Genomic DNA, 23,141 nt, shown 5'->3' on the forward strand with positions numbered 1-23,141 from the left:
CCTTTACCTTACACTAATCTCCAGTAGAACCCTACTGATAATTCACTGGAGCTTTAGATGGTCACCTTTGTTAGAAGAGTGTCTGTTTTGTTTATTGACATTCACTGGTGATCTCCTAGGAGTAAATTGTGTGGCCAGCCTTCTGCAGGTGGGAATAGATGAAATTATAGGACTGTCCAGCAGGATATCTGCCTGGACACCCTGTTGTAAAAGTTTGGATTGCCCTGGCTTTTCAGAGCCTGCTGGGTTTGCCTGCTAGCAATCAGCACAGAAAGGGTAGATCTTTTCAGATGAACTGATAGGCATCTTTATGTGTTGCTGGTGGGTTTGGCAGCATTCCAATTTCTCCTTTGCAGAAGGATTTTTTTAACCTGTTCATTGGTCTTCTTGCTGTTGGATAAAATCTGTAATTTTCCTCAGCTTGCTTTTCCCATGGTTGCTGGGTGGGATGCTGGGGCCAAAGGCAGTGTTCTCCAAGGTGTGTTCCCTACAGCTGCATGGAGGAGCTGCTCCAGCACCTGTGGCCAGTGAGGATCACTGAGTAGCGTTTGCTGTCACTCTCTTCTCCTGATCTGGTATCCTTTGACCAGTTTTAGGAGACTGTGCTTGTGTGACAGCTTGGATTGTTCTTGTGACAGCCCTGCTCCAGCCTCAGGGCTGACTCTGCTCCATCAGGGTGACACCCTGAGATCACCCCTGACCTGAGGTGTCTGATCTGCAGAGATGAGGATTCTGCTGCACTGTTCAAGAACAGCACAGGGCTCCCTTTACAGAACCGTGCATGTTACAGAAGTGGTGCATGGCTTCATTCCCCTTCCCCTCCTGCCTTTTTGAGAGGCACCCTCTGGCTCTCACAGCACGTCTGTAGTTGTGAGGGTCTGAAATTTTTAAAGGCTTCTTAATACCTACCATAAATATATCTCTTTTTTAAAGGCAGTAATGCAGAATTCAAGGGAGGAGTGCAGTGTCACAGCACACAGTTGTCTGTTGGCAGTGACTATTCCTGTTCTTCAGATAAAAGAAACTGCTGGGGTTTTCTGTGTTTTTCTTAAGCATTCAGAGGATAAAATACTGTTTAGAATTTACCGAGCAAGGAGAACAGGGTTTGTATTTGCTATAGAGCAGCTAAATAGACTTTTCAAAGGCTGTGGATCGTATTCAGAGGCACAATACATGACACATTCTGCCATCACAAGTGTGGGAACATATTTAAGTCTATCACAGCAGGGTTTTTATGTCTTTATGTCACCTTTTCAGCTGAACTCAGTTGGCTGCTTCTCAGCTGGGAGAAGTAGTGAATGTGTGTGTTTGTATCTAGGACTTTTCCATCTCCCTTAACAGAACTTTTGCTTTTGACTCCTAAAAGCCCAGCACACAACTCCTGCTCTAGCCAAGGGATTGAAATCTGGGAATGTCCAGGCACTTCTCAGCAGTCCGTGGGCATGTTTGCTGTGTTTCCCCATCTCATTAAAGTGTGGGTGTTGTAGCTGCAAGTGCTGTAGGCTGGATGTGTCTGGAATGCTCCTGTCACCAATATCTTCATTAATTTTTATCTCACTAATTTCTCCACCACTTTATGCTCTTCAGGAACACTGTCATGAGCCTTTGAACACGTGTAAACTGCTTTATGTGGTGCAGACCATGTTTGCTCATCAGATTCCTTCACTCATGAATCTTGCAATCAGGTGTTACCTGTGTCTGTCTTGCTGTTTGATACATGACAGGAGGTACAAAGGGAAATTCTGAACTTGCTGTCTGAGCTCCAGCTGTTCTCAAATTGTGCTGTCATTAGTGGGAATGTGCATCATCCTAGAGATTGTTAATTGCTATAGGTGAAGCAGGGGTTACTTTGTTGTAAGTCTGCGAAACAGTTAATCTCCTTATTATATTAGAGACTGAATAAATATTTAAAAGTCTTTGTTTATTTTATTGCAGTGTGTAATAGCAAAACACAACAATAACAAAACACCGTTCACTGGATTCTTCTAGTCAAATAGTTTCTGGCATACTAACAAAAATAAATTCCTGACAAAACAAAAGCATCTACTGATCTCTTTTTTCCCCAGATTTACCATGGTGGCTGCTTTTAATTCGTCAGAAAGCATTGATTGGCAAACTTCCAGGAGATCACGAGGTTTGCAAAATAACCAAGATTGCAGTGATTCCACTTTCTGAGACAGAACCTCAGGATCTGGAGCTGGAGGTATGGCCATCCTCAAGGAACTCTGACTGTCCCCCTCCTGCTTCAGTGAAATAAAGGTCAAATGCCTCTTGTCTCTTTTTCCTGGTATAAACAAACATCTTGAATATTTTATGCTTTTTAAAATATAGTTTTTTGATTAAAAGTATTTTTTTAAACAGAAATCACATGTTCTCTTGGGGAGGGGAATTGCAACCAAATAATACCTAAATTCCATAAAGATCATTGGGAATACCACAGTGAACCAGGAGAAAGTATATTTTTTAATGGATTCTCTTGCTTTCATCCCATTTTGGAATCTTAATTCTATAACTTGGCTTGAAGGGAAATCCTTACTTAAAATGTTGCCTTTTTTTTTTTTTTCCCAAAAGAGAATGGATAAAGGAACAAAAATAAAACTGAGTAGTGCTAATTTAATTTGGGTGGGAAATTGGAGTGGGTCTGAGTACTCAAGTCATGACAAATTGAGGCAGAGAGTCTCACAATCACAGTAGAAAATGCCTTTTATAGAAGAGTGAGAATTAGGCTATAGATGGAAACCTGCATGTTCCCCCTCTATTTCTGTGTCTTCCTTAGGTTTGTGGACATCAGAATCTTGCTTTTGTAGACTTTCCATTTTCTTTGAACTTTTTCAATGTTGGCTTTAATTCCATGTCATTATTTTAGCTTTGTAAAAAGCACCATTTCGGGATAAACAAGCCAGAGAAGATAACACAGTCCCCAGATGACACAAAATTCCTGCTGAAGACTCTTACTCAAATTAAATCTAATGTGTCTGCTCCAAATAAAAAGAAGGTAATGTTTTCTATTGTTTCCTTATTTGTTCCAAAATGTTGAGTTTATAATTCAAAAGTTTTGATGGATGATCAAATGGAATACAAAGACCTTAAAACCACTGCAGAATATGGAGCTACTGTCTTGATGCCCAGTTTAATTTTTTTGATTACTTAGCTGTGGCTCTTCTGTGATTTTTTCATTTTGTAATTGCATGATTTTGGCAGAATTGCTAATAGAGTACCTTCTAGTGAGGTTCTGAACTTCTAGAAATTTCTTTACATAAGTGTCTCTTATAAGAGAGAATTGGGCACAATTTGGTGCCTGGTTCCTCAGAACACCATACAATCTCATCTAACTGCTTTTAACCAATAATGACTTGGATTAGGAAGTCAAAACAGTAGTTATTAAAATTAGAATTATGTTTCTCAGGCTACTATCTCTTGTGATTTTCTTTGCTGGGAGTTTTAAGGTCCTGCTCATCACTGGGAAAGTTTGTCCTCCAAGGTTAGAAAAGGAAATATGACTGGAGTCTTTTTCACTCACAGAGAAAGACATGAGAGACATTTTTTTCTTTCAGATTAGAGAAAGCAAAGAGAAGGAGAGACTGGAGAAGAGATTATTGGAGGAGTTGTTCAAAATGTTCATGGATTCAGACTCCTTTTACTACAGCCTGAGCTATGACCTGACAAATTCTGTGCAGAGGCAGAGCGCCTGTGAGAAAACCAACCTACCCCTGTGGCGAAAAGTGAGTGCTTGTGTTTGTTTGTTTGTGTTTGTTTCCACCTGGGGGATGAGCTGTCCCGTAATGGTCATGGTCCAGACCTGGCTGGTCACGTTTTACAGCAGCTGGACACCTTGTCCTGTAACCAGCTCAGGTGCAAGGAAACAAAATTCTGCAGCAGCATGACCTGAAGTGTTTCATTTAAAGCATTGATATATCTGTACAGGTGTGGTGAATAAACTGATGGCCACTGATGTCCTTCCCTCAGATATTGCCAAACCTAACTTGTAATACTGCAAAACCTGCCCTTTTGTCTTCTGAACAGGTAGATGACAGATTCTTTTGGAACAAGCACATGATTGAAGATCTCATCAGCATTGATGTGAGTCCTATTTCTAATGCATATTATGAGAACATTTCTTTAGTTCTTTTTAGTTGAGATGTTTGCTTAAGGCCTTGTAGGGGTTTGTTTACAAACGTGCTTGGCAGACAGGTCAGGATCAGGGCTGTGCCTTCTGCAGCTGAGCAGCTGGCACTGCTTTCTTTCCCCAGCCAGTCTGTGATCATTGCTAAGGAGTGAACTTCAGCTGAAATAAAACATGTGATGCAATAAAGCAATGTAGAATAACTTGGTGTGATGTGTTTGTGCTGATTTCTGAAGGTAAAGTTGTGTTTTTATGTGAAATGGATTATCCCTGAACAGAGCTGAGCTTGATAATGAGGAGGAGCCAGGAAAGAAATAACCTCTGAATTTCAAAGTTTCCCTGAGATAAGATTTTGGTTTTCCATAGTGGAGGATAGTGTTTTGTCTCTTTGAGCACAGTAGCTGATCAGTGTAAAACCAGTGTAGAACAAGTTGTTCTGAGTATGTTCAGAGTAAATAAAACATTTTCCTGGTAAGTGAGCACATAAAGAAGCAGCAAACCACCCTTCTTTCTTCAATATATGACCTTACATCATTTTAAATTAACCTCATGGACAAGGACTAAGTTTCTAACTTCTGTATGCCAGTTTAGGCCAAGTCTAATTTTCTTTAGGGGTGACAGCGGACATCTTGTCTTATGCCCTGCTCGTCCTTCATGGATAATTATACATAAACAAATTGTTATGGAGTCCCAGCAGGGTAAACCTATATCCTCTGAAAAGTGTGTAATGCAGGAGTTTAATGAGTTGTATTTTTCATCTTATAAGATATAAATGGATAACCTTGAGTTAGTAGGGAATTTGGATCTTGATTCTGTTTAAAAAATCAATGTTTTAGGGTGCAGAGCTATGAACCACTTGTCCTGAGGACTAAATTATCCCATATGAAGATCTATACTATTATGTGTTGCTGAAAACAGGCTAGCATCTACCTTTCTGTATAAATGTGATACAGTATGTGTCCACACAGAGATTTTAAAACTGCCTTAAAGCAGAAACTAGGTAAAAAAATGATTTTCTTTCTTCCTCCTGATTTAAAAGCCCTGTGACTGATGGAGGAAAAATGCTCTTACAGAAATAAGGGTATGGCAAAAATTAAAGGACAAAAAGCATGTGAAGCAATTGTTTTATAAGCGTGAGAAATGGCAGAAATAATTGTAGCTAATGTTGGACCAACAGGACAGTAAATGTTTTTTGTACCTTCCAGAATGCTGAAGTAGACTTCTGGATTATCCCCATCATTCAAGGATTTGTGCAAATTGAAGAACTTGCAGTAAACTATAGTGAATCTTCTGATGATGATAAGAGCAGTCCTGAAACTCCTCCTCAGGAATCATCCTGTGTCGATGACATCCACCCCACGTTCCTGGTGGCGCTCATCTCCCGCCGGAGCCGGCACAGAGCGGGTAGGCAAGCACAGCTCAGGTGCTGGGCTGTGGCTGAGCACTGCAGGGGCATGCAGCTGGTAAAAGTGGTCAGTGCTGAGTTGTTGAATATTTGCTTCTTTTTTTTGCCAGCGTTGGGATTAAATGTGTGAGATGGTATTTCTTGTTGGGACTCGGATGTTTATTATTTCTTACCTATGTCACAGTCTCACAAGCTGTGAGTTCTGCAGCACTTCACTCTAACAAACTAAAAATGGAGCCCCATATCTCTCTCTACAAGGCCTTTTAAGGATAAACTGTCCATTTAAGAAATGACACCTAAATGATTTTTACTTTTAACCCAGTAACCAACCAACCATGCCCATAATGAGGATTTTTTTATCCAATTACACAAAACCACCCAAATCCATGGAGAAGATGGTGAAGAAGGTGAAGAAAGAGCAACCTCAGCCCTAAAACTTTCATCTTGCTTTATATCTATTGCTATATTCTAAACCCTTAAATTCTTAAGTTTCCCACCCTGTGATATCACACACTTCTATGCAAACTCCACACCCACAATCCCAGTTCTGTCATTCAATTTTGGATACCTTTTCCATGGCCTCAGGTCAAATGCAGGGTCCTCCTGGGGGTCAGTGCCTGTCAGCACAGAAAGTCTGAAATTCTCAGCATCCAGCACTGAGTTGCTCAGCAGATGGGCAGCCCTTGTCAGTCCCTGCTGGGAGCAGGGAGAGGAGAGGCTGCAGTGCCTACAGCACTGCACAGCTGTCACTTGGGCTGGCTGCTGAGTTGAGCTTCAGTGGTCTGCTCAGGAGCACTGCATGCATCCTTGGAGGTCACATTCCTGAGGTAGAGTTTTATTTTTGCAGAGATGCCCCTGATTAGGACCTTGCTCATAACTCTGTGCTGATATATTTTGCTAGGCTTAGATGGGAGTTACATTTTCAAAGGTCTTTGAGGGCTTTGGCAGCAGCTGAAGAGGCTTGAAAAGCCAGATGTGTGCATGCCTGTGTCCCAGGAAATGTTTATTAGGGGCAAGGTGTGAAATGTGACCATGCTTTGGTCTTGTACTGTATTTGACTTAGAGTAGCAAGGCAAACAGAAATTATTCCCTGTCCTTAGGGTCTCAGAGAGAAAGATTGAATCATTTTACAGCTTCATAAATCCTGTTCAACTCCAGGCTTTTCAGTTTATCTGGTTTTTATGAAGACATTCTAATATCTCCAGCTTCTTTCTTACACAGTTGGGTTTTTAACATCTCAAAAAACCCAGGAAAAAAACTGTTGAGCTTACCCTGCTATGGGACTGTAGCTTTGTACTACAACTCACTTGGATGCATTTAATTCAGTTCCAAGGGAAATGGTTTGTCAGAACAACTTGTAGTAAATACTTCAGGGTTTCAGAGTAGTACCTAGTTTACAGTCTGCCTTTTTCATACTAAATTGTTACACAGATATTCTAGAGGGAAAATTTCTTCCTGATTCCTTATTACTATGAATGTTACTTTGCTGATCTGATTTCTAGTCCAGAGCATAAACTGTGTAGAATTTTCTCCCTGTCTGATTAAAGGCTGTAATGCTGCTCTGACAATTTCTCTATAGAGAGCCCTATTATAGGTATTTTACATTCCTTTCCCTTTCCTGCTTATAACCTCTTCCTGTCTGTACTGTCAAGGTTCAGTTCAAAAAATTGGTTCAATGCTACTTCCAGACATGGAACTGAATTTGCATGACCTTGAATATTTTTCCAACTCTCTTACTCCTTCCCTGTCCTTGCTACCACCTGCATCCTTTGTGAAATAATGATATGCTCTCCTTTGAGTAAAGGATATGCAAACACATCTCTGTTTAATGAGCAGTTCAGAGCTGGGTAGGCATAAAACTGTAGTCAGAGGAGCTTTATCTCTTCTTAATGGGTAGAATTAGTTACACAAGTTAAGGGAATTAGTTACACAAGGAGGGGAAGGCTTCTGTTTTGTGAAACCTGTGAATCCTCTTGGGCTGCTTGTGGGATCTCTGTGAGAAGTGGATCCTCTGCCAGTAAAAGTGGCCTTTAGGTTTATGGAAAATACTGAGCACTGGAGTAAAACTTTGTGCTAAATGTGACAGAACAGGAACAAATGTGTCTTTTAAGATGGACCAGAGTTATTTGTGACTTTAATCTGCCCTGTCCTGTCAGCTTACGTTCTGCTGCTCATAGTGTATCAGTAAATAAACTTTATCCATATAGTCAAATTAACTTTTATGGAATAAACTAGGGTAGGAGTGACTTCTACTGTTGATTGTGGGTTTGGGCTAGAACTCTTGTTTTTGGTTAGCATTGTCAAAAGCAGCAATATAAATTATTAATGTTTAAGGCAAATACTTAAATGTGACTTGACCATTCTCGTTTCCCCAGGAATGCGGTATAAGCGAAGAGGTGTTGATAAAAATGGAAACGTGGCAAATTATGTTGAGACAGAGCAACTGATCCATGTCCATAATCACACCCTTTCCTATATCCAAACACGAGGCTCTGTGCCTGTCTTCTGGAGCCAAGTTGGATACAGATACAACCCACGGCCCCGGCTGGACAAGAGTAAGTATTTGGGAGAAAAACCTAAAAATCAGGGCCCCCTGGAACTCTCCTTTTGGAAGAGATGTTTATGTGGGTGTGTACATATGTAGAAGGATGAAGCAGGCTTATTAAAAGTTAATTTTTTGTTCCATCTCCTCTGCCCAAAAACAAAATGCAGCAAAATTCAAGGACGTGTTTGCTTACAACAGCAGTGTTGAAGTGGAGCAAATTAATGCAAGACCTTTAAAAGTAATTTTGTACAATGAGTTATTATCTTTAAGCTAAGGTATCTTGGCTTTTTAGAGTACAAATTTGGGCATGATTTAATACATCAAACAGGACTTAGTGCTGAACAGGCTGCTGCTGTCTAACACTGCTCTGCCTTGTAGGTGAAAATGAAACCGTGCCCTGTTTTCGTGCACACTTTGAAGAACAGCTGAAAAACTACAAAAAGCAGGTGAGTCCTACATGACAGAATAGTAATCTGATGAAAATGCAGGTGCTGAAAGTTAATGTTTTTAGTTTGTTTTTCTGTGTGATGTGGGTTTTTTTAGAAGCTTGTTGACAATTGGAAGGTTGGTACATAAATAGAATTTTACTTTAGGTTTTTCAAATAACCTTGTAAATAACCAATAAAACCCAGGAATAACTTATGGCAAGGTTTAAACCCTATTTCGGTGTACCTGTCCTATGCATTCAGAGCTTCTCTATATTTTAATTTGTGTAGGCAGAGAACTGTTGGAGCTTATTTGTCTTGGGTGCAATCTATCAAAGGTTGTAACTTCAGCAAGATTGCTATGAGTTTTTAACTCTGGAGGTATTTGTTATTTCATGGTGTTAATCTAAGCAAGTTGTGTAGCAGATGATGAGTGTTAAATAATTAAACTTTTGAACAGGTTATTATTAACTTGGTGGATCAGACAGGCAGAGAGAAGATTATTGGAGATGCTTACCTTAAACAAGTTCTTCTCTACAACAATGCAAATCTGACTTATGTTTCATTTGACTTCCATGAGCACTGGTAAGAAACCTTTTAGAAATGTCACTTTGCATCTTTTTTATTGGCATGAAAAGCCAATAAATGAGGAGAAAACTCATTATTTCTACTTCTGCATGAAACACTGTTCTTTTAAACAAGAATACAGTTTTTAAACTAAAGCACTATAAAACTTAAAGCTTGGGTAACCAAGCACTGCTGTTTGTGATGTTGTGTCTCTGACCTGTTAAATATGCAGTTACTTATCAGTCAGAGCTTAATTGTCACACATTTTAAGAGTTTCCTTAAACATGCCATGAGTGTAAAGCTGTGGCTGACCTGCTTTTTCAAGCTATGTAGCATTTTGCTTTTAATTCTCTATTTCTGTTTCTCTTACTTGTTTCTATAAAAACATGATGGTTCTTTCAGGACCCTGATGTTATTTCAATATAAAATACACGGATTTTGTCTTAATCCAGTGTGAGTAGTTGCTGTTTTCATGACTGCCCTCTGATGCTGCTGTGCTCTAGAGCAGTGCTCACATGCCAGGCATGTCATCTGTCACAGGCATGTATTTCTCCTGCTCCCCTCAAGCAGGCTGCATTTGTGTGGGGTCTAAACTGGTTTAATCTTCACTTCCAAACTTAATCTGGGGATTGCAGCTGGCCTGGGAGAGCATTACTGGCTGAATGAGTATGGCATTAGTAGGTACTGTCAGAGGGGGTGGTGGGAAGGGAAACCCCTCTCAGAACAGTATTGGCCTTTGAGAGTTCTGTAGGACTGTTAGCACCCTGGATTGATTTGATAATTAATCTTTTGTTTAGAGGAATTTTCATTTTCCTTCATTCACTTTTTTCCTACAAACAGCTGTAGTGACTAGAACTATTTCTGCACTGTGAGCAGGAGTGAATTGAGAGCAATCCTGAAAAATAACCAGATGGGGTAGGGGGAGGAGGGGGTGATGTGTCTGTAGGTGGTTTCTCTGTACAATCACTGGCAAAGCAGGACTCACCATCCCAGCTCCAAATCTACAGTAGTTATTTGTCTTGAGACTAAAATGAGAACAGAATTTTGCACATGGCTAAATAGCTGCACACTTACTCTTCCTAATGGAAGCAGCATTAAAAAATGCTAAGTCTTGAGAATTTAATGATCTTTTAACCTCTTGCCTTGGATTTGGACGTTGAACTGTACTGCAAAATAGTTCTGAATATTGGCTCATTGTCAATTGGCTCCTGTTTAAAGCTCTTTGCAGGAGGGAGTGCTTGTCTCTCTTAGCCAAAACATCATATTTGTTAGGAGTACAAATAAGATAAAGTTGTTAAGTAAAGTCACTGCTCTAGTTCAAGCTAACTTTTGTGAAATTCTCTGTTTCAGCCGAGGAATGAAGTTTGAAAATGTTCAAACACTGACTGATGCCATTCATGATATTATTCTTGACATGAAGTGGTGCTGGTAGGTACTTAACTGTTTTTAAACTAGTAGGGAACATTTGTAGAGGAAAACACCAACAATAAGTAGATATTCAGAGGCCTTATTGTTCTCCAAACCAGTATGTTTTATATTTCTGTTTTGACATCCAGCTTGTTTGTCAGAGTTTTTGTCTTCTGAAGTGTTGGTGTTCTACCCATGTGACAGCAGAAATTCTCAGGTGCTGTTTCCTGCCTGAGGTTTACTGCATTTCTGCATTTCACACTTCTAGGGTCACTCACATTTAATGTGAAACACTGTATTTGACCCACAAACCCCAGGATGGCAGCCTTACTGTTGACAGCAAGCAGACATGTTTGACCTTGTTTTGAACTGATTAAAGTTCATACATTTGGGTAACATGTGTGGCTGCAGCCTCAATCAATTGCTCTCTAATGTTCTGTATTACTGTCATTATCATTGGATTCTCTGTTTTTGAAATTAAATGCCTTTGCTCTTGAAAGCTTTTATTATGTAGGTGTGAGTTGAATTCAGCATCTGATTGCATCTCAAGTTTGTGGCCTCAGTAGATTTATGTCTGATATCCAGCCCTAGGTTAAAGAGGAGGTTAAGCTGGAACAAGAGGAGTTAATTGAGTGTGGGGTGTGGCTGGGATGTGAGTACAACCATATATAGTGCTCCATGTTCTACTGTTTATAGCAGCTGATGAATTACACTGGATTTTCAGTGTCTCAGTGTGCTTTTGTTCTCTTCCTGTTGGCAGGGTTGACCAAGCTGGAGTGATCTGTAAGCAGGAGGGAATTTTCCGGGTTAACTGCATGGACTGCCTGGATCGGACCAACGTTGTGCAGGCTGCTATTGCCAGAGTGGTCATGGAGCAGCAGGCATGTAAAACTGAGGGCTGAGTGCCTCACACCTTAACTGTTCCTCACAGAGAAATCTATGTGTTTGAAAAATGCTGAACTGACCTCTATGAAAAAATCTTTGCAAAATACTTAAAGTGCCATGAAGCCAAGAGGAATAATATATACAAATGCAAAACCTGAAATAATTACAGAGCAGTGATGCCTCCTTCTGTCCTCCTTCAGAAAGGACTGACTGTCCACAACTTGGAGAGGATTGTCTTGTTTGGATGTAATAATTTCAGTTTAAGTTATTTATGTAGGAATACAGAGTTTAGAAACAAGACACCTTCTCCCCCAAGTGCCTCACTGAAATTATGTTAAAGGACTAAAATCTTAACAAGTTGGGTGCTATTTTAGGAGCTTTGAAGTGAAACACTGTGATGCAGCAAGTAGGGAGATGAGTTGTCCCTTCTGTGTGTAGAGGAATAATTAATTCATGATGTAAATAGCCCTGATGGCTGTAAATAGTTGTCCCTGTACAGGGGAGGGGTTTTCAAGCAGATTGAGAGTACTTTAGTTTTCCTCTTTGCTCTGGCCCTCACTTGCTTTCTATAAGCTCAGTGGTGGCTCTGTTCCCTTGTGAAGACTTCACTGACACAGTTCTGCTACAGACCTAATGCAGACTTAGTGTCCTGTAACTGGAACATCGAAGCCCCAGTCACAGCCCAAAATGAGCAAACCTGATTATGGTTAAAGTGAAGGAGAAAGGATGAAGTGGGTCCTTCGTTAGGGTGAAAAGTGAATGGATCTGGCTGTTGTACCTGGCAGTTCCTCTTTGTGATCTGCTATTATGAGCTCCTGACACAGGAGTACTGAGGACCACAGGAGGGATCAGCAATCCCCCAGTCAATATTTTAGAATAGGATTTCTATCCAGGGTAACTCTCGAGTTCCAAGGCAATTCTTTCAAAAACAAGAGTGTTACAGATTATTGTGAAGAGCCAATCATTGCTGAAGTGTGAGCTTGTGATGTGCTGCATCATTCTCATCCTGGAGCTGAAGTGCTTGGGCACCAATTAATGACTGAGAAATGCCCTGAGCATTGCAGGGTCAGTGGCATGGAGTGAAGGACTGAGGGTTCCATGTACCTCACACTTTTTCCTTGGAACCTCTGGACCTGCTTTCTCTCATCTGGAAACTTGATAGGGCTTTCAGAGTTAATGAGCAGCTCCGTGTTAATTTTCATCTAACTTGCAAAGAGTCCTTGAGCATTTAGTTTCAGTTGTAAATGGAAGTTTTCCTATGATTTGTTCCAAGTTATCCCTATCATTTAGTGGCTGCATTGCAGTTGTGCATGTGCTGCTCTACCCCCTCAGTGTGTGTACAAAGCCTGACATTGATGTTGTACCCGAGGCTTATCTGGGGAAAACTGAGGGACTGGGTGTTCTAAGAGGGAGAGATCTTACCCTAGTATCAGTGACAACAGTAACTGTCCAAAATGTGCAAGCACTAATAATAAACCAACATAAGAAGTTACTTTTATTTGGTTTCAGACCCTTGAGGTCACGAATGCCTTTGCAATAGAAGACAAAATAACTTGTTTATGTTAAAATTGTGATGCCTGTTTTTTGATGATTCTCTATTGAAAAATTTCCTGTATCTTGAGAATCTAGAGTAACTTGTTTTCCTTCAGCTAATTTTTTTGATTACTGACTTAACATCCATAATTAATGTTAATGCTGCCTCCAATAATGTGATGTTTAGCAATAAACCACCAATTCATTAATTTAATCTGACAAATCAGCACAATGGCTTCCTCCTCCCCTCATACAAAATCTGACAATTAAACACTTGGCAAGCTTTTCCTTTACCGAGCTCTGGTACTGAGAACGACTTTTACTTTGGGCACTGAATTAATACATATGTCAAACTGCAGCTCAAAAAGCTGGGTGTGATGCCACCAGAGCAGCCTCTGCCAGTGAAATGCAACAGGATCTACCAGATCATGTGGGCCAACAACGGCGATGCCATCAGCCGGCAGTACGCGGGCACGGCCGCCCTGAAGGTAAGGGGGAGCTCACCTGCTCTGGGAATGGATTGGGCTGCAGGGCTCAACTGGGAACCCTGGGACATTGTCTTGGTTTGAAAAGCCAGGTGTCTGCTAAGGAAGGTGGGAGCCTCCCCTGAAATGGAAAATGTAAACCTCCTCCCTCCGAATCGTTACGATTTTGAAATTAAGGGGCTCTCAGGCAAAGGTATGGGAATAGGAATAACAGTTCTTTACTTAGAAAATTAAAAATATAAATGCAGTAGTACAAAAAAACTCATTGACAGAGTGAGAATATGACCTGGCAGCCTGTGTGTCAGGGAGGTGGCAGCAGTCCCATCCCAGGGTGGCTCAGCCCTCCTGCAGTGCCAGCTGTGCTTCTGCTGGAGCAGGATCCTGCACAAGGGGGGAGTTTTCCTCTGGAACTCCAGGGCTGGGGGAGATGGGCCTGGGCTCCTCTGGGAATGCAGTGGGGAAGAAAGCTGCTCCTCTGGGAATGCAGTGGGGAAGAAAGCTGCTCCTCTGGGAATGCAGGGGGAAGAAAGCTGCTCCTCTGGGAATGCAGTGGGCAAAAGCTGCTGTGCTGTTCCCAGGTCAGATTGTATCCAGGTAGGAATGTTTGGCTCCTCCCCCTGGGTGGAGAATCTCCCCATGGGATGCTGGAATTTTCTCAGCCATGCAGGGACATTCACTGGCCCATGAACAGAAGATAATTAATAATTAATGGCCATTAACAGCAGATATCTCCTGGAGGGAGGATTGCTTGTGGAAGTGATAAAGAAAAAACTGCCCAATGAACAGAGAGAACTGCCCCACCTCTGACAGATGGCAATAGAATACACACCCCATGTCACATCTTGCATTTCCAACCTAAGACAGATATTAAAAGTTCACCAAGTGCTCTGTGTGGTTTTGTTCTGGAGAGATGAGGTTTTGCAATAGAAGAATGTTTTGTGTCGTGCTTTGTTTGAGTCAAAGAGCTGAGTGCTCCCTGCACTTTTCCTGCATTCTGTTCTCTTCAACAAAAGGCACAGGAGAGAGATCATTTTGAGAGATATATTAACTATTCCATCCATTTATGTTTTATCATGGTTATAGTACTTCAAAGCAGTTACAAGTACTTAAAGAATACTCTAAAATTCTGGAGATCAGGCTATGTCGGTAGTAGGGCGATATTAATTAGTTATATTTTCTAAAGGCTCTTTTTAATTACCTGCAATACACTCTGTCTACCAAGATCAAGCATGAAACTCCTTGCTCTGTACTTCTGCTGCTTTGAAAAGTCATGAAATTTAAAGTATTTGCTGTGTGTGACTGGTGGAACAAATTTTAGTAGTATTTGCATTTGGCATAAGAAAAATCATTATGGTGGGAATTCTTAACACTTAAATCTGTCTTTAAATATCTCTACTGAGCTTTGATTAGTTGATTGCACTAATATTAAAAAAAATAAAAAACCTAACATGCTTGATTTCATTGAGTATATTAAACTTTAAATCTGAAGTGCAGACCTCAATTTATAGATCTAAATTTTCAGGCCATCTGCTGGAAGATTTCTTCACCCACTGTTGAGGTTCATGGATTAAATTAGTTCATTTTAATTGTGGTATTTCTTTTAATATGAAAGTGAAACACATTTGAAATATTCTTCATAGGAGTTGATATGGCTTTTAGAAATGCTCTGTGCCAGCGTGCCTCTGAAAATAGAATCCTCTAATGAAGTGTAACTACCAAAACAATGTTTTATTCAAATTCTAAACCTCCTGTGGCCTAGAAACTTTCTTTTGTTTCTGAGGTTGTGAGGATATGTGCTGCTTTCCTCCAGTATGTTATGTTTGCCTTGTTTTGGTAGCAAAAGCAGTGAGATGAAAACCATTTTTCAGTAAGCTTCAGTTGTCTCTACTGTTCCAGTTGTGTTCCTTTTACATTAAAGGCCAAAAAATAAAGGGTTTTTTTTTCTTTAGGAGGTATTGAAGCATCACAGTGATTGATGTATTGAAAGTCCTGCTTCAGTGTTAGCTGGCTTATACATCCAGATTTATTTTCTATTGGAATTTCCTACTGAAATTGTAAGTTTGTCAAAACCATGGGATTCTCTGCAGTCAATGCCAGAAGATGCTCTTTGAAAAAAAGAAACAAACCAGTATTTTCAACTTCTATATGAAATTGTTACTTGAAGATAATTCCTGATTTTCCATCTATTTTGTTCTGAGTTCAAATTCTTGGAGCTGAGCCTGCTGCTCCAAATTTTGATGTAAAGATTTGCATGTTGTGTGTGACAGGGTGACTTCACAAGGACTGGTGAAAGAAAGCTGGCGGGGGTGATGAAGGATGGAGTGAACTCTGCAAACAGATACTACCTGAATCGTTTCAGGGATGCCTACAGGCAAGCAGTCATAGGTAAGAGCACAATTTCAGCCCAGCTAGGCTGTGGTGTTTAGAAGGGATTATTAAATCATACTGCTTTTGTCTTTCTGACTGATTTTTTTGCTCCTGTTGTGTAAAAGCATTGTGAATGGGTACATGTCTGTAGTGGACACTACAAGGAACAGTCTCACTCACTTTAGAATTTAAGCAACATTCAATTCAAAGGGATTGCAGTGTGAGTCGTTGGAGACTTTGCCCCAGCTTCATTTTAGCATTAAATGTCTTGTAGTATCTCTTTTTTTTAAGACAAAGGTAAATTCATGTAGCAAGTCTCTCTTAAAATTGTGAGGAACTCTTGTTTTTCACTGAAAGTAGAGTTACACCTTCTGAGTTTTCAGTTCCAGGAAACATTCTCTTCAGAAAGACTACCAAGAGCATCATTAAAATGCAACATTTAGAAGGAACTTACAAACTCTTGCCATTTATCACTTTTAACTGTTTCTTGCTTGTTATTTCCTGGGGTTTGTTTAGATTTGATGCAGGGTATCCCTGTGACAGAGGACCTGTACTCCATATTTACAAAAGAGAAGGAGCATGAAGCCCTGCACAAGGAGAACCTGAGGAGCCACCAGGAATTGATCAGCCAGCTGCTGCAGAGCTACATGAAACTGCTCTTGCCAGATGATGAAAAATTCCATGGAGGTTGGGCACTCATTGACTGTGATCCAAGGTTTGTTGAACAAAGTTAAAACTGATCAGCTGCTACTCTGGAACCTCTGTTAATTACTTCTGATGTTAAAAGGTTTTGATAGCTGGTGTGTGGACAGTTCTGTAGGAGGACAAGAGTGCTTGAAGGGTTTGAATACTTGTAGCTGTAAATGGAAAAAGCATCTAAACATGTGCTTTTCCCAAAGTGCCATAAAAATGGTGCTTGCTGGAATGACCTTTGAGACATCATCTGGAAGTGGATGGATGGATGTGGTTAATATTGCCAAAAAGTGGCAGGTACCATGAAGAGAACTTGTAGAACTAAGGGTGGTTAAAAGGGAGTGCTTGAGGAGCTGTTGTTCCCTATTGCTTTATAGGGAAAGTGTAATTTAGCTGATGAGATTGAATCCCTGGGGAATGAGTCAGCAGTTGGACAGGCTGGATTTCTGCTCATGGGAAGTAATGGCCTCAGCTCTGAACTTCACTCCACAGCAAGTTCAGAGTTCAGGAGCTTGCAAGAGAAAAACAGTGGTTAGATCTCCTGCAGCTTAAACTTCAGCATCTAAAAACAGCAGAGCAGGTTGGTATGACAGCTATTCAGGGCACAGACTCATCACCCTCACTGAGTCTGAGGTATTTTTCCATTTCTCTAGTAGCATTTTTAATGGCTCGTGGGCTTTATTTATTTTTGGACCTTCTGCTGACATATTTGAGCTTTTAGGTAACTTCAGGTTTGAGAGAGAGTATTGCTTACATGGATTTGATAACACACCGTGATTGAAACTTCTTGTAACTTGTGTTCAGCTCTTAAAGAGTGTCCCCAGAAAGCACTGGGCATGGGTTACAGCCCTGCAAATAAAACCTTCTACCCTCTATTTATTTTTTCTCCCTTCAGTCTCATCGATGCCACTCATAAGGATGTGGATGTGCTGCTTTTACTTTCAAATTCTGCCTATTATGTGGCCTAGTAAGTTACCACTATCCCTTACTATGTATAGTTTATTATAGTAGTTTTGCTTTAGATTAGTAGGAAGCACTAAATTCTGTTTCTTTTTTCTAGTTACGATGATGAAATTGACAAAGTGAATCAGTACCAAAGGTTAAGTCTTGAAGCTCTGGAAAAAATAGAAATAGGTAAGAAAACAGTCACTTTTTTTTTTTTTTTTGAATGCTCTTAACAATGGCTTGAGCACTTATCAAAGCATTCTACAAATGTATTGAAGCAGCAGTCCTTGAAGCGTGGCACAAACCCTTGGCACCCCACCTAACAGTGGCCCTTCTGGCTGGTAACAGATGCCAGGCTCTTCCTGCTGCTGGAAATGGAAGCTTTGATCACTGGAAGGGTTCTGAAATTTTCCCTCTTTCAAACTTCTAAAAGAGCCATGAAGTCATCCAAACAGATTTCATTATTTATCAAATGGCAGTAGCAATTTTGCCAACTTCTGTTATGAGTCACAGATTTGTGCATTCAGGGCTCTCTTCCTTTGATCCAAACACAGCAACTGGCTTGGAATTGTACTTCAGATCTGTTTCATAACTTTGTAAAGCTTCTTTCTCAAGGGCTGATAACAAACATGCTGTTACAAAAGTACCTTGTTATGCTGATTTAATTCATTTGCCATAGAATGTAACATCTGCAGGCTAAATCCAGCATTTTCTACAGGAAGCATTAAAGATGTCTTTGAATCATGAAAAAGGTGATCCAGTTGAGGAGAAGGGAGGGTGTGGCCTCCTGATGGAGTTTAATCCTCCATTACACAACACACAGTGATTTCATCATCTCCTGACTGACTTTCACTGCCTCTGTGCAATTTCTGAGCATTCAGGTGAAAGGTCTCCCTCACTTGTGTATTGTGGAGATTTGTATCCTGAGGTACAGAACAGAGTGAAACATCATCCACACCTCATTTAATGTTGTGGATTATGCACTACATTGAAGAGTTGAACTACTGGCCTAAATCTTCAAATTTCCATTACATTCCCTTGATAAAAATATTAGCTTTCCCTTTAATCCTTGCAGTAGCATTCCCTAAAAATCCTAGAGGATGTAAAAAGTGTAAAACTTTTTTTTTCCTTCTATTTGAAAGGGAGAACTGCAATAAACAATCAGGCTGGATTGTAATAGACATACAGAGAGTCTAATTGCTTTTTGTAAGTTACTGATTGTTTAGTCAGTGTGAAATTCTTTCATTTAAAGTGTCTGTCCCGCTCTTATGAAAACATGAAGCATTTTAGGCTGAAAAGGACTGTCAGCACTTACATACCCTTAGGTGCAGGCTCTGCAGTATCTCTTTCAGTGTTTGGTTAAAGATTTCTCCTGGTTTCTCTCTCAGGGCCTGAGCCTACTCTCTTTGGCAAACCCAAGTTCTCCTGCATGAGGCTGCATTACAAATACAAAGAAATGAGTGGATATTTTCACACTCTCAGGGCTGTGGCTCGCAGCCCAGAAGAAGATGGAAAAGGTTTGTATCCTATGTAGAAGTTTTAGACATAGAAGTGTATCCAGTGCATTGGTGTTTCTCTAAAAAACAATTGTTCCATTGCTCTTAAAATTTCTCCTTCTTCAGAAATCACTCCAATAAAATTCTGTTGTGTGAAGTGGGAAAGCAATTAAAAAAAACATTCATATCTTACTGTTTTACTAGAAAGAAAAATAAGTTTCAGATACAGCTTTAAAGCAAAACATCTCTCTAGAACTAGAGTAATTTCTCTCTCGGTCTTTACTGCTCCAAAAACTTAGAAAATGAAGTTAAAATTAACTACTAAAGAGGTAAAGAAATCGATTTCTTTAGTGAAATCAGTGTCTGGAAATGTCCTTGCTTGTTGTTTAACTGAACACTAACAAGGGAAAAAATATCACTTCATACCCGGAGCACTGAGTTTTGTCAGCGAGGATTAGAATAAATAAAATTGCTTCTTTTCTTTGCCCAAATGAGGCAGTGTGGCAGTGGTTCACTTAATGCTGAGTATTTAGGGCTGAAGGAGAGATTATTCTTTAGGTTTGTTTTGTAAACTTTAAATCAGAATTGCAACTTGAAGGGCACAACTGCTCTGCAGAGTGAAAGAAAGAAAAAGGCAATAAAACCAAACAAAATTATGTTAAAATTAGATCTGTTTCTTTGTAGATTGTGGAATATAGACTTTTAAGGGTGGTTTTAAGGGTCTGACAGGCTGCTGCTTGCATTTCAGACACTCTTCAGTGCATTGCAGAAATGCTGAGAATCACAAAGCAAGCAATGGGAATGGATGTGCCCATTATTGAGAAGAAGCTGGAGAGGTGAGTACCTAAATGATGTGAGCCTTCTGTATCCCACCTTTGCTGTCAACTCAGCTGCTTCTCCCAGCTGAGTAGAAAGTGTAGTATAAAAATAGCAAATTTTTTTTTTAGGTATTGCAGACTGAATATTTGCAAAATGTGGATACTGAGTATACACAATGTCAGGGTTAAAAAAATTGAGAATTCAAATCCTTTTTCATCAGAAATTAAAGTGCCTGCAGAAACTTCCTGTTCCCCTTGTTTGGCTACTGTTTTGTTGGTTTGAGCTTGCTTAGCTTATATGGATACAATATTATTATGTAAAAAAAAAGGATTAAATTTATTATTTATGTAAGGAAAGGGTAACTTAGGAACTGAAATGTCCACTTCTGTTAAACAAGTAGACTGGAAGACAGTGTATACTTGGTGCTTTGATTGTATATTAAAGATCATCTTCCTCTTGTAGGAGGAGCAGCAAACCTCATGAAGACATCATTGGCATTCGGTCTCAGAACAGAGGGTCCCTGGCCCAAGGCAAGAATTATTTACTGAGCAAGTTCTCCTCCCTCAATCAAAAGGTGAAACAAACCAAATCCAACGTAAACATCAGCAACCTGCGGAAGCTGGGCAGCTTTGCCAAACCTGAAGTGAAAGTCAATTTTTTAAAGCCAAATCTGAAAGTGAATCTTTGGAAATCAGACAGCAGCCTTGAAACTCTGGAGAATCCAGGGGTAGATCCCAAAGCCCCTAGTGAATCTGACACAGAAGGCTCGGACAACGACTCGTTCCACTCGGATGACTTCCTGAGCAACTCCAAGTCGGACGAGGAGGCGCAGCTGGCGGGTTCCCTGGAGAGCATCGGCCCCACGGACTACGTGCTGCCCAGCTGCGGCATCCTCGCCTCGGCGCCGCGCCTGGGCAGCCGCTCGCAGTCCCTCAGCAGCACCGAGCTCAGCCAGGGCCAGGACGCTGCTGCCGACAGCGCAGAGCTGCAGTTTGCTAAGCCCGTGGATGTGTACTGCCAGAGGTTCGTGCAGGATGCCCAGAGCAAGGGCTGCGATGTGCTGGAGCCCGAGGCTGGTTCTCAGGAGCCCCGGCACGCACACACCCAAACCAGCGGGAGCGCAGCCAAGAAGGCAGAAGCCAAGGCTGAAGCTGTTGCAGACGTTCCTTCCAGGCCATCAAAGCTGGATGTTCAGTCTGCTGAGCCAAACCCTCAGCTCTTGGCTGTCGCAGGGCCTGACTTGAGTAAATCCCACAGGAGCCCAGGATCTGTGTCTGGGAACCACGAGCCAGGGCTCCACACCACTCCTTCCCCTGCCGACGGCAGCAGCAGCAGGGCCGTGTCTCCCTTCGCTAAAATCCGCAGCTCCATGGTCCAGGTTGCCAACATCACCCAGGCAGGATTGACTCAAGGGATTAATTTTGCTGTGGCAAAGGTCCAAAAGAGCCCTGCGGAACCAGAAGCTTTAAATGAAATCAAACAAAAAGAACTGAGAGAAATGTTTACGCAATGCCAGACACGAATAATTCAGATCTAGTTGCTCATTCGGGAAGTGTTCTTCTAGCTGTGGCTTCTAATAAAATGACACAATGACATCAGGACTATTGTGGCATGAACTGCTACTGGATACTGGGATTGATAACAGGTAATTTGTTTACAAGCAGTGAGAGATGCAAATGAATTTGGTTCTGACCAAGCTTCAGAATTCCCTCAGGCAGGTGAGACAGAACCTGTATAAACCATATTTAAACAGGTAGCTTAGACACTGGGATTCAATAAGCATGCTGTCTATCTTAGATGTGTTGCACAGTTATTTTTTTGAGACTAATTTTGTAGCTCTTCTGAATTATGTAGAAAGTATTTATACTCAAAGGATGATACTGCACTTCTCTGACCTTACTTACCTTGCACTACACCAGCAAAATAAAGTACCGGTAAATTACATTTTATTTATTTTTGGACTAGTATTTTTACTTGTTTTCAATGAAGTTCTAGATGCAGCTGTCTATGAATTGTGCCTCTACAATGGGAACCAATGTGTTTTTGTTGAATTTAAGTATGTTAACCAGAAAGCAAGATTTTTTTACTATCATTTTCTTTCCAGACATCCTGGGACTCTTTCATTATAGATAAAACTTAGAGACCGAATCTGAAATACCCACACTCCTGCAGTGCAAATTTCTTCTGTAGATTGGTTTATTCCCTCACTTGTTTTGAGGTGACAGGAAATGAAGCAAATGTCTTTGAATTGTCTTGGCCATATTAAAGCAGTTCCTTTTTTTTTAAATTCCAAACTCTGCCCATTTGCTCTAATTTTTTCTCTGTAAAGCAAGATGAGCCAGATACCTGCCCATCAGGCACTGTGTTCCTCTGTCTCTTCAAGTATGAAAAATGATGCAAAATCCCAACTAACACCTAAAGCAGAAGGCCAGTGCACTGCTTTGTAAGATCAGGGTTGCATTAGAGCATAGCTGTCAGCATCTATTCAAGACCAAATTCCTGACCAACTCCAGCTTTGCACCTCGCAGGGTGAAGCATCTGCTGGGAGCTGGATAAAAAATCCCCTTTGCTCTGTGTGTCAAAGGATTCCATCTGTTAAATCCTCCTTCCCAGGAATGCCTTGCCATGCCATTCCAGGCTAGGACATTGTCCAGAAGCTGCTGTGAAGCAGGACCTTCCTGTGCTGTGGTTTGTGACTGTAACCACCCTGCCAGACCCAGTGCCTCTGTCCTGTCCCTCCACTGTAGATAGGCTGCACGTGGTGTCCCCACAACGTCGTGTCCTGGGCTAGGCTAGCTCTGTGTCTTAGGACTTGTACTGTGTCTGAAATCATTTAATCATTTATCACCTGAAACTTTGATAAACAAATTTGGTTTATTTATTTTATTAAAGTGATGTGGGTTTGGGTTTTTGTGGGTTTTTTTTTTTGAGTGTCTATACTTGTGGCTATATTTAAAATTAAACTACTGCTGTATTTTAATGTGAGCAATATACATGAGATATTTTAATAAAAAACTGGAAGCAAAAGATGGGTTTGGTATGTGATGTTAAGGGATGAGGGACTGCAGAGCTTTGGGTTTTTTGTCAAAATTACAGACACAATCCCCTGGTAATCAATGGACACAGCCATGACTTCAGTTCTTCATCCTCTTAGAATGGTGCTGCTTTTCTGGGCAACTTGTGCCAGGGCCTCACCACCCTCACAGGGCAGAATTTCTTCATATTTTATCTAAATCTGTAAGTTTGAAGTCATTGCCCCTTGTCCTGTCCCTCTCCAGTTCAATGTCCTTCCAGCTTGGGAACTGTCCCAGCCCTGGCTATGAAATACTGGAGATGGCAATGGGCACAAAACCATCCTGAGGCAATCTTAGAACCCAACCCTGCATTCCAGCCCAGCTGCCTTTTGAAGAGACCCAATTTCCTTCCTCATTTGTTCAGTTGCTTCA

At 40.8% G+C, this 23,141-nt stretch overlaps 1 protein-coding gene across 1 annotated transcript in view; it reads left to right on the forward strand.

Moving 5' to 3' along the window:
• Nucleotides 1-22,722, forward strand: part of INPP5F (inositol polyphosphate-5-phosphatase F) — a 39,473-nt gene extending 16,751 nt beyond the window's left edge. The window contains exons 3-20 of the mRNA XM_012574670.5: nt 2,067-2,203; nt 2,867-2,995; nt 3,555-3,722; nt 4,024-4,080; nt 5,329-5,527; nt 7,904-8,083; nt 8,452-8,519; nt 8,959-9,083; nt 10,416-10,493; nt 11,233-11,353; nt 13,250-13,378; nt 15,643-15,760; nt 16,259-16,457; nt 17,331-17,402; nt 17,496-17,569; nt 18,769-18,897; nt 19,625-19,712; nt 20,158-22,722. Coding sequence (XP_012430124.5) covers nt 2,067-2,203; nt 2,867-2,995; nt 3,555-3,722; nt 4,024-4,080; nt 5,329-5,527; nt 7,904-8,083; nt 8,452-8,519; nt 8,959-9,083; nt 10,416-10,493; nt 11,233-11,353; nt 13,250-13,378; nt 15,643-15,760; nt 16,259-16,457; nt 17,331-17,402; nt 17,496-17,569; nt 18,769-18,897; nt 19,625-19,712; nt 20,158-21,232 — 3,146 coding nt within the window. The 3' untranslated portion in view covers nt 21,233-22,722. The remainder of the gene's footprint in view (nt 1-2,066; nt 2,204-2,866; nt 2,996-3,554; nt 3,723-4,023; nt 4,081-5,328; nt 5,528-7,903; nt 8,084-8,451; nt 8,520-8,958; nt 9,084-10,415; nt 10,494-11,232; nt 11,354-13,249; nt 13,379-15,642; nt 15,761-16,258; nt 16,458-17,330; nt 17,403-17,495; nt 17,570-18,768; nt 18,898-19,624; nt 19,713-20,157) is intronic.
• Nucleotides 22,723-23,141: the final 419 nt, after the last annotated feature.

Source organism: Taeniopygia guttata, chromosome 6 (genome assembly GCF_048771995.1).
Source record: "Taeniopygia guttata chromosome 6, bTaeGut7.mat, whole genome shotgun sequence".
NCBI lineage: Eukaryota > Metazoa > Chordata > Aves > Passeriformes > Estrildidae > Taeniopygia > Taeniopygia guttata.